General features: G+C 38.5%; 1 protein-coding gene across 1 annotated transcript; it reads left to right on the top strand.

Moving 5' to 3' along the window:
* Positions 1–2,461: 2,461 nt before the first annotated feature.
* cd5 (CD5 molecule) lies at positions 2,462–11,881 on the top strand. The gene is made up of 6 exons (XM_078282666.1): positions 2,462–2,652; positions 6,481–6,900; positions 9,748–9,891; positions 10,526–10,576; positions 10,862–10,924; positions 11,036–11,881. The coding sequence occupies exons 1-6, from the start codon at positions 2,601–2,603 to the stop codon at positions 11,104–11,106; spliced, it is 801 nt and encodes a 266-aa protein (XP_078138792.1). The 5' UTR covers positions 2,462–2,600; the 3' UTR covers positions 11,107–11,881.
* The last annotated feature ends 283 nt before the right edge of the window (positions 11,882–12,164 follow it).

The raw sequence follows: 12,164 nt of genomic DNA, 5'->3' as shown, positions 1-12,164 counted from the left end.
GGCACAGGACAACAGGACTTTACATACAATGGGAGCATGCTTCAACACAAAATGTACAGTGCCTTGCAAAAATATACTGTGCCATTTTGTTATGTAAAAAAAATGGAGCTGTTTTTTTTTATTGTACAACTTTTTGAAGACACAACAAATATTTTTGTGCATTATGTTATGCTAAATTGATTTCAGATTCAGAGTGCATTTCTTTAGGATTTTTTTGTGTGAGATCTCACTGGGAAGTTTTTTTTTGTTTGAAAATATCAGAATTTTTTTTTTAAATATATATTTAAAAATAACAAAAATAGATAGTGATTAAAAATACACAAACAACTAAACAAACAAACAAATAAATAAATAAATAAATAAATAAATAAATAAAATAATTGTTGGTCATTTGTAATAGGTGGTGTAGTTATTGATGACATTCACGTCCAGTATCTGAATAAAAAAGAAACAAAACACCTTCCTACATCCAACGTGTCATTACAGAAGATGCACTTTCCGCAAATTTCTCTTTGAATGCAGTTTGATGTTTACTTATTTTTCAGATTAAAAAATATTAAAACACATCTTACCTCAAAAGAGATAAACAAAGGAAAAAAGTAAGATGACAAAAATCTCAACTGAATTGAATAACAGAACAAATTACCACAACTCAAAATAAAAAAAAATGCATAGTAATAAAAATAAATTAAAAAACCATCTAGTTCACCCACTGGCTTCCATAGTGAAGTAATGCATGACCAAGCTTGACTGTATTTTATAAAAATGGAACAAATCAATATCGATGGTACAAGGTCATATGTAAAGAACCCAACCTCTACCAAAAAAAGTAGTTATTAACATTTAAAAATTTGGAAGAAACTATATGTGGTGCCAGGTGGGGACTTTCCTTTTCGGCATTTATGAGTTCAGCCTTGTGGATCTCCTTAAAATGGAGAGAAATCAAGACGGGAAAGACTGAAGTCCAGACATATTTTTAGATATACTTATTCCAGCATCATCAATTTAAGCGACTTATGTTACAATTACAGTTGAGTTGTGTGTGTGTGGGGGTGGGGGGGTGGAGGTGTGTGTGTGTGTGTGTGTGTGTGTGTGTGTTTGTGTGTGTGTGGGGGGGGTACTTTATAACCTTAAGGCAGAACAGATGGGCAATTATGCAGAGAACTGGGACCATAATGCTTTGCATTATACCATATATACTGTAAAACCAACAATACAAAACCATTTATGTTAACCGCATTGTTTTGATTTTACCGATTTCTATTCCTGTTGCCTCTTTCCATCACCACAAAAGGTTACATCATCACCTTCAGACCCCACAATCTAAGTCAAAAAGAACTAAATAGTCCTTTGAATCATTGCATTTGGTCATTATTATAGAATAACCACTTTTTACATTTATTCACTCATCCAGGGATCCAGACTCACTAACAGACCAGTGCTCTTGTCATGTTGGGCCCTTAGGAAATGACCCATTTTGGGTCTCGGTTTATAGTTTGAGAAACACTGTTATACCGAAACCTTAACCTTTAACCCTGACAAGTGGCATTAGAGCTTCCCCAACACTCTGATAAAAGTAGACGTATAACATTGCTTTTTACTGCTGTCTTTTGACTTAATACACTAATGTTGGGTTTTTAGAGTAAATGTCTGTTGCTGTTTTACTTGAATCCATATGCATTTTAAATTGTCTATGTCCTCTGCGTGTGTGCATGTGCATGTATGTATGATTTTTGCGTATGATGAAATATATGTTCTTATTTTACTTCATTATATTGCTTTTACTTTGGCTTTGTGTTGCTTTTTGTATAAAATGTGCTATACAACAAAAATTTGATTAGATTTGATAAAAAAAAAAAAACAATACAGGTTCTATATTGCAAAAATTACATTCTTTATGTGTAAATAAGTAAATAATTGTTTTTGGGCTATTTCGAGCAGCTTAATGTGGCCCCTTATAACATTTTTGGACCCAGCAAAGGAAATGTATATTTACCTGTCGTTCTGTATAATACAGTGTGGATTCATATGCGAAGTGGGATTTTTAAATAGCTGGTTATTTCAAAACAAAACAATATTTTCACATGTATATTTTGATGACGCATGTACCCCTGATTTACATTTTCTTTTCAGACTGCTGGGTTTTTTCCATCGGTGTCCATTGCACTCCTATTCTAAACCCGTCAAGTGTTTTTACTACCATGACTCACAAACCTATTGAAAAAGTTCCTTTATTTTACTCTAAAGTCACATAATCGTTTCTCTTCACCTCTTCCTCCTACCTCTTCCTCCTTCCTCCCTTCTCATCGTCTCTCTTTTTTTCTCTTCCCCCTCCCCTTTTTTTTTTTTTTTTCTCGCTTGCTTTGAAGGGAGGAAATCTGCACTTTTGCACAAGCAGCACCAGTAGGCCGGGGATGAAGTGATTCACTGTATGGAGAGAGAGAGAGAGAGACAGAAAAGGGAGAGGTTGACAAGAAGTTTTTACACCTCTGCACGTTTCCTCTCTCATCAGTTTTCCTGTTGTTGGCGTCAGATTTGTGTCGTCTCTCCTTCTCACCCTCTCTCTTGTTCCTCCAGTTTTCATTTGGTTTCTTTCTGTGATGGATCTCAGGATTGTTGTGGCCCTCTCAGCTCTCTTACTGATGACAGTTGGTAAGTGCAGATTCTTTTTCGGCTTTATTTGATAGAGAACAGTCCTTAGAAGAGAAAGGGAAGATGATGACGTGAAAGAGGTCAAAGAAGTTGACTGGGACTCCAACGTCACCAGTACTGAGACACTGGGACATTCTAAGGCCTCTATAGTCGGCAGCAATTTATTTTTCCTAGTATTTTTGCTCTTCACCCACTTCACTTCTAATATACATTTTAAAATTAAAAGGTTAGATGAAACTTTGCTGATCCCCGTGGAGAAATTGTGTCATTGCAGCTGCAAGTGGTAATAGGATAAAACAATGAAAAGTAGAATATGAATAAGACTATCGCAAAATGGGGGGTATTAAACGTAATGCAACTGACAATTACAACACTATAGCGTGTCAGTAGAGAAATATGTTTGAAAAGTCTGAAAAAACTATGGATTTCAGTATTATGAAGGTGTGCAAAACAGCAGCAGTAGAACACAATGAGACAAAGATAAAATGAATTAAAAAATATATATGTACAATCTGAAAATATACCAAAAATTTAAAAGAGATGCAGTGTAAAATAAGTGCAAAATTATAAAAAAAAATCTTCATATATGTGCAATACATAACAAGTGAGAAGAATATCAGAATATGAAGAAAAACAATATGTGAAATTACAGTGTGTGTGTGTGTGTGTGTGTGTATATATATATATATATATATATATATATATATATATATATATGTGTATGTATATATATATATATATATATATAAATGTTTGTCATATTCACATGAGCAACAGTTTCCATTTTTGCTACAGGGCTTTTATTTTGGCGTCCATGATAAACCATGTTAAAGTGACTGATGAGGAGAAAAACAAAGAGCGACTTTAGCTATAACGTGACTTTAGCCACGACGGTAATGTAATGTTATCACATTGTTAGCACATGCTCAGTACCTCTACTGTGGTGGGATGGTACGATTGTTGTGGTATTGTACAGCACATACTCAGGACTGAAAGTGTTGCAAAGCTGGCAGAGGCCAATTTCCATTCAGAGAATAGCTTTCAGTGTGGGAGAAAGATCTCATTGATATCTAAGCGTAAAATACTATGTGATGTAATGTAAAAGAGGTCATTTGTCTTGGAGATTTGCAGATCACATACAAAATATGTATATAAGCTGCATATGCATATTTTGTGATGGTCATACACACTGAAAACAAAGGGGTACTCAAGGGTTCTTTTGAAGGTTTCGAGCGTTTTAATGATATTTTTGAATGATTCATGACTCAAAATAAAAATCTGGTAGATCAAAATAAAGATTCTTTCATAGGTTCTTAGAAAGTTTTCATACTGCTGGTTTGGGACATTTCATGCATTCTTAAAAGGTTCTTTACAGCACCATAAGGGGTTCTGCTATGGTAAAAGCCTAAAGGACCATTTTCCGGTGCTATAGAGAACCATTTTTGTTAAGAGTGCATGTCATTCAGTGCCACAGTTTCCCACAAATTATGTGATTCATTTCTAAAATAAAACCTCTTTTCCATCAGAACTACATACAATCTGGCCTCTAATAGCCATAGTCACCAAAATGGAGGCCAGGCCTAGTTCTGTTGGATCCCCATATCATATGACAATCTATGAAGATGTTTTAATGTGTGTGGATCCCAAGACTAGAGACCAATCTTGTTTGGATCTAAAATGTCAAAGGGTTTGGGGCGGAGGTGTCGTTTCTGAGGTAATCAGAGGTGAGTTTGACGCACTTGCTGCTCACTCAGTTCAGGAAGTACGTTCACCAACACTTTGAGCACGAGAAGCTTGTCATATATTGTACAAGCTATTAACAAAGATATGAGAACAAATGTTTCTTCTTTAGCGAATGGATTACAGTTTTAATCGTTTCTCATATTTCAAGCGAAAAAAAGAAAAGGTTTCGCGTAACAGCTGCATAACAGCTTCTATGCAGCATAACATAGCCAACATTGTTGGCTATGTTATGCTGCCATAAGTCCTTGAAAAGTCAGATAGGCTGAAAGAAATATTATTAGGTTGAAATGTAGTGGCTTACTGAAATAATGGTACTTCTTAAAATTACACAATTACACAATTTCTTCTGAACTTGTGGGTCCCTTTGTGAAAGTTCCATTTAGCTTAGTTTGAGTTCAGGGTGAAAGTTGAAAAACACCCACTTGCGTACACGGGCCTTTGAGCCTGATGCTGTGCTGTTATTGAGTCTACGAATCTACGAGTGGGAGTCTGTTTGACTACAGAGTCGCTGGTTGGATTCATCATCTAATCCTAGTCCTGTCCCAGCATTGTCGACCGTCCCGTGCAAAAAACCTCCATCTTAATAAGTCATTTAGTCTCATATTCAAACTTCACATCTTACTTGTCTTAAACAAGAAACATTCTGCCGGTGAGGAGAGATAACTCCACTGGTTTCCAATGCAGCTTCACTTGTTTCAGGAATCTTCTAGAAATGAGTGTCAATATGTTGAAACAAGTCAGAAAAAGGCAGATCACTGCACTATCAGGAAAATGAAAGTTCATTCTAGAAAATCCTTGAAACAAGTTGATTTGCTTTGGAAACAAGTTAAATTATCTAATGTCATTAGCAGATTTTTTCACTTGTTTTAAGAAAATTATGATTTTATTTTTCGTATGTTTTCTAATGCGTACAGCACATTACAAAATGCTGAAAACTGTAGGAAATCAACTTACACACACACACTACACACACACACACATACACATCGTAACCACTTTTTGGAAACCCAAACTGTAATTCAAGAATAGTTTAAATAGACTTGGGATGATTATTTTCGTAGCATGATGATTCTTGACTTGTGGCTAGAAATAAACAATTAAAAATGCATCACATGGACGCTTTTTGTATTAAAGAACCATATTCCGAAGTGTATCACCAATGCATAAAGGGATTTTCCCAGCTCAACTGGAACTGGAGAATTCTGTCTTGGCATGCAGGGGAAAAGACTTAATGTTTATTTTAAGGTGTTATTTATAGGGTAAGACCAATATATGGGTTTGCGGATATTGTGCTTTTATTAAAAATCAGATCTGGTCCAGTCAGTGCGGTCCACCTCTGATATGATGGATATGATGCAGTTTGATTGATTACATATTTGTTGTAGAATTGATCAGTACCACACTAGTTGTCTATGGAAGAACTTAACCTGAATTGATTCTAATTTTGATTGGATTCCATAGAGTATGCATGAATATATTAGTATTAGTATTTGTTTAGTAGTGTTTTTTTTTTTTTTTTAATTAGATTAGATTCAACTTTATTGAGTACAAGTACTGAGACAGTGAAATGCAGTTTGACAGAACCAGAAAGTGCAAAATAGTAGGCTACTATAAAGCGCAACACCCAATAATGAAAATAAATATGAATATGCAGTATGTACAGTGGTATATATGTACAATAGTGCAATTATTGTATGAAAAAAAATATAAATATGCTGTTAATGCTGTTTCAGAGGCTTTTCCACCCTGACAAGAATAAAATTCCGGGGGAAGCACTGAATACTAGAAATATATTTTTTTTTATGACATTGAAATCAAATTTAAAGACATTGTATATCAGCACAACATATTAACTATCAGCAGCTTCTGTTCAAAATATCGATATCGTTTTGCCCTTCAGTGGCTGAACCCTAACTTTTAATTCTCATAACAGGCTTGGGTGGAGAGTAAATGTTTTACATTGATGTGGATTAGGAAAAGAAATCTGTTTTAGAGTGATATTCCAGGTACAGGTGTTCTGTAGCTCCATGCATGGTGATATTCCTCTGTATATTCCATGCTAAATTTAATTTACCTCTCTCCCAGAATCCAACTCAAAAACCAACCGCACCACTGACGCCTCACCCGCCAACCAGAACAACACCAAATCCAACAGCACCGACAAGAGTCTCTGTCCCTGCTCCAGTACCCCTGTCGACCGCCCTACGCCCAAACCCCCCCGTCCTGCCCTGGGCATCTTTACAGTCAAATGGGAGGGTAAATCCTGCGAGGGAGAGGTCCACCTGTCCCTCCTAGCCTCGTCCAATTCGCCCTCGTCCGAATCGTCCTTGCCTCTCTGCCAGGATACTTTTTTAGAAATCGAAGGTCTTCTGTCGGAGGTGTGCAAGAGGACAAAGGGTTGTACGGGCGAACCGAAGTGGAAAGGAGGGACTCAAATGTTAAAGGGGTTTAAGATCACTGGAGAGAAGGATGCCAGCTGTAAAACACTGAGGGTCCATTGCAAAGGTTGGTTTACTGTGTATGTGTCTTTGTTTGTGTGGGAATATGGAAAGTTGATTTTATACCCTGTTTTTTGTCAAAATAATGCTGAAGTCATATCATTTTTTATTTAAATGAGAACTTTAAAGTGGTAATCCTGGAGATCCTTGTTTGTTAAAATTTTGTCTCCATCTTTGGTGCTAAGTATTCCTTGTTGTGGTGTTTTTATATTTAGTCTCCATCTTTGGTGCTCAGTGCTCATTGCTGTGGTGTTTCTGCACTGCACTTCCCAGAGGTCACCTGTCAATCAAACAGTGTGTCCAGTACTGTGACGTCTTTCTCCTTGGAGTTTCTGTTGATGCAGTTTGAGTTTCTTTTTTCTTTGTCTGTTCAGCCATGGTGGCTATCACTGCTCCTGCTAACTACCAAGTTCTTCTTCTGGTTATTCCAAACAAACCAAAACAATATAAAAACGCATCACTTCCTGTGCGGCGGAGGATTTTTCCCAGGAAAGAGCTACCAGACACCGGCTGTTTAGAACAGACAATGTAAAAGCTTTCATGAACTGGCTGTTCATGAATCATTACATCAATCAGATAAAGAGGCGCAAAACAGACATTTATTTTATATGAAAATACAACTGATTATTACTTACGTATGCATCATTAACAGTCCTACACCACACACGCTCTCAAATGTTTTTCATGTCACAGACCCCCACACACATTAGCCCCCATTTAAAAAGACACCAGAATTTAGTTCGGGCAAATAGAGCAAAACGACAGCGTCTCAATTAGTGAGGGTGGGACGCTCTTCTTCTCTTCTCTTCTCTGTCTCTTCTCTCATATTTTGTGATTTAGGCTGATAAGATGGGGGAATTTTGACATAAAAATCTAGCCTAATGCAGCTTTAAGAAACTTTAAGGAATCTTCCTACAGTTATGCTACTCAGACTAGAGAAATACATCAAATATATTGTTTGTGTGGGTGCTCATATGCTTGTGTATGCATGCATAAATCTGTGTATGTCTATGGGCATGTACCTGTGCATACTCTTGTGTGTGTGCATGTGTGTGTTCCCTTCTGTGTGTGTTCTTGTATTTCTAAATTTGTAAAGACCAAATGTCCTCACAAGGATGGAAAGATAAGGAAAATTATGCAAAGTGAGGATGTTTGGCCGGTCCTCAGTTCTTCAAGTGGTTAGTTCTCACACCACTTGGGACCATTATTTTCCACACCCGACAAGAAGAAGGGTTGGGTGTACCAAAGGTGGAGCGGGTGTACGCTGCTACAAGACCTTAGCCATCTGTTGAATATGCTCAACAGTGAGAGTTTCTTGGAGCTTCCTGGCTTTCAGGAGGAAAACATAATGGCAAACTGGACACACTCTCTGCTGGTTTTGGTTACAATTCCTTCCCACCAGAGTTTCTATACCAGGGGTACTCAAACTTTTTTATTGAAGGTCCACTTATGAATTTTACACAAGTTCAAAGGTCTGGAACAATGCCAGTAAAACGCACCGACATAAATCAACGTCCATAACTTGTCCATAACATAACTTAAACATTAAATACTACAGTATGGTGACTTGAATCAGTGGAGAAATGGCTGTTTGCCTGTAACCAATGCCTTGAACCTGGGCACTTGGGCACTGACCCAATTGTTCATTGGTCAAACTGCTGCTGTAGGAGTTTTTAACAATGTTCATTGTGGAACAGATTCACATCGATATGTGGAACCAAACATGGTGAGCACATGAATGGCCGCCTTCTGAAGGTGGGTAACATTTGCTGCAGTAACGTAATCGGCGACCCGCCTCGCTTTGAAAAAAGTGGCAGAAACGTAGTGGACCGGTAATGTGTCGTTTGTTGCCAGGCAACCAAAGTAACGCCGAGTTGTTCTCTTGAGGATGACGCATGACGCGTGGATTCTATCCTCCAAGTTAACTATTTTCAACTCTTTGCGCGACCAATCACGGCGGAAAAATACGCGATCTGCCACACAGCCGGCGGTGAGCGCGGAATCTGCGCCCTTCCATAGGAAATGTGAATGCAGCCGTAGCCATCTTTGTCTAAACTGACATGGCGGCGCACACAAACACACACAAACACACACACACAAGCGGCTCCGTGAAAGTAAAAATCAAGGATGGTTCTTGCGCTCTGCAATGTATCACACACAAGTAAATGCACGTTCAATCACACAACGCGTCGGACACTAATGTGACATAAAGGTCCGGTCCGGATTGATTTGTAGTTCGGTCCGGATCCGGACCTTGGTCCGGGGTTTGAGAAGCCCTGTTCTATACGGTTCCCCGACACCTGAGTTCCTCATTGTCTGCATCCTGCTCATGAACGTCTCATTGAATCCACGTCTCACATTCTGAATAGCTGGTATGCATACAAGGAATGGTTGAACTGTAGGACACATCAATCCATTTACCATGTTCTGTGAGAATGTACAAACATTCCTGTGTCAAGTCTAAGGTGCTTGATCTATGCAATAGTCTGACATATTTTCCAACTGAACTGGCCTCTTTCTCACAGCTTGGCTATAGTTGTCGGCTACTAATGTTCATATTCGGTAGGCTGGGCAATGTACGGGGCCAAACAGCAGGGCAAAGCAGTTGGCAAGTTGTTGTTCTCTGTCAGCAATTATTGGTGGTCGCCATATATGGAGAATGTGCAGATTTTTGTCCCTTTAATGCCATTTGTCTTCTTGATGTGTGATATTGCGAGGTGTCCATGTTGAGGTCCGGGCGTTGTTCTTTGTCCCCACCATTATATCCATGGCAGGTTATTGTTTCCATGTGGATATACAGTAAATAAAAGATTCAATTGTGTGTGTGTGTGTGTGTGTGTGTGTGTGTATCCAGTGCTGCCGGAGCCTCCAGTGATCCCAGATGTACGAGGGGAGCTGAACAGCTACAAAGTGGCGATGGGTCTGCTGTGTTTTCTGCTGCTGCTCCTGGTACTGATTCGATTCACCAAACCCACAGTCAAAGCCCTCCAGAAGAGACGTGAGTGTATACACACACACACACACACACACACACCGAAGGTTGCACTGCTGCTCCAGTTCTTCACACACACTTGCATGCATACACAGACAAATACAGGCGGGTACATACAAAAACACTCGCTTGCATTGCAAACATGCACACACGCCTGTATGAGTGCAAATCCCGCATAAACACGCATATTCACAAGCGCACACATTGCTCCCGCCCACACGTGTTCACACACACACACATATGCACACGCATAAACACATTCCCATGCACATATGTGCATATGCTCACACATTTGCACGCAGTCTGCAGTACTTACTGACCTGAAAACTGCTTCATATTCAGATTAAGACTAGTGCCAGATTAAAGATTATGCTGAAGAATGAATCTCTGTTGAATATTGTCTTAAATCCAGGCAAAGGCTTCTGTTTGTCAAGCTGCCAGTTAGAATAGAATAGAATAGAATGTGTACTGTTTATCGCTCAACTTTCAGATTGGAAGAAAAACTGTCTGACTTTCCTGTTTACTGTCCATGCATTTTTTCATTTTCATCTTTTTGTAATGTTTGATTTTTATAATACATGTTTAATGGTTTGGTTTCTTTGTTAATTTGATGCAATGTTGTTGCTGTTTTTCAATGCAGTGTCAGATAGGAGACAAAGCCGCTGGATCGGACCTACACAGAGTCAGAGTGGTGAGTCACACACACACACACACACACACAATTATTAACACTGGACACATTATTTGATGTTTTGGGTCCGTCCATAGAATCACTTAGGTAAAATAAAGGTTAACTAATACTCATACGGACATGCATGTGCACTTACACACACACACACACACACACACACACACACACACACGTGAACATCATTTTATAAACCCATGCATATATACAACCACGACTGAAGACACACAATTTTAAATGTTAGTTTCGTAACGTGTACATCCCTCTCTCTCTCTCTCTCTCTCTCAGTATCTTACCACCGAGGGAAAGCACTTCAAAACGACGAAGGAGAAAAGAGACTATCTTACCCCGGTAATGCACACACACACACACACACACACCGAAAACGTCTAGGCAGCTCACCATTTCTCCAGCAGTCGTTCTATTGGTGAAAAACTGACTTTGTGTCTGCTGTTGAATTAGCTCTGGAGCGACTGACGGTCAGTGCCAGCAGAGAGCCTTCATCCAACAGGAACAGCGACTACAACTACTGACACGCCTCCTTCAACATCATCATCATCATCAGTACTTGTCAATTCCGAGTACTGTTTTTATAGAGGAATTAATCAACCAATCATTCAGGATCATCAGAAACTGATAATATCTGACAATACTGAGAATAACGATGAATAATTATTTTCTGGCGTATCTACTTGCATTAGTGGTATCACATACAAAATCCTGACATTGACCCGGTACTCAATAGCTGATACCTACAACCATGGATGTAGTGGAGTATAAACCCATTTAACCCAGTTTACTCATATTCAATTCAATAGAATTGATCGACTTTTTTGGCCTGATGTGAATCTTTATAACATTAATTCATAATATGCATCACAGTAAGTAGTATCAAACTGATATAAGTTATATGAGGATAGGGTCTTTTAAGGGGAAAAAACAAAAATTAATATTTTTCTGAGATTTTTGTTCATATTTGTTCAGATTTGCCCTCCTTTTTATTTACCACTAAACCACTACCTAATAGTAGATTGTGCACCCCCACCTTCATAACTGGCATCATCATCATCATCATCATCACCATCATCATCCCCGCATTCTGCAACCACACGGATGCGAAGATTTCCACAGCATATGGATTCAACAACATCTGATTCATTGACTTTGTAACAATACGCTTTTACATGACATTTATTGTAATCTTTCTTTCGTTGACTATTATTGTCCGCTATGCTGTGAATTATGTTTAATATTTTGAATCTTTTTTTTTTTTTTCATGCTATAAATAAAGTTTGTATTTGACCTGGATTGTCGGCTTTGAAGTAGGTGAATGGAAAGTTTTGGAAAGTTTCTGGAGGAGAGAGAAAGACGCAGAGTGAGAGGGGGAGAGAGTGAGAGACGAAGGTGGTTACTAAGTGCAGCCATGTGGTTTCCTCTGCCGTTGACACCAGCTTCCTGTTTGTGTTATTTCTGTCTTTCTATCGCTCCCTCTCTCTCTTCTCACATTTTCTCTCGCTCTCTGCTTAGATACCTCAATCTCTTTTCTTTTTCTGACTTTTTTTAATCTCTTCTTTGCTTCTTTTGTCTCCTC

Source organism: Centroberyx gerrardi, chromosome 3 (assembly GCF_048128805.1).
Source record: "Centroberyx gerrardi isolate f3 chromosome 3, fCenGer3.hap1.cur.20231027, whole genome shotgun sequence".
Taxonomy (NCBI): domain Eukaryota; kingdom Metazoa; phylum Chordata; class Actinopteri; order Beryciformes; family Berycidae; genus Centroberyx; species Centroberyx gerrardi.
The sequence above is the reverse complement of the archived record's forward strand: the minus strand, read 5'-3'. Positions and strand labels throughout refer to the sequence as shown.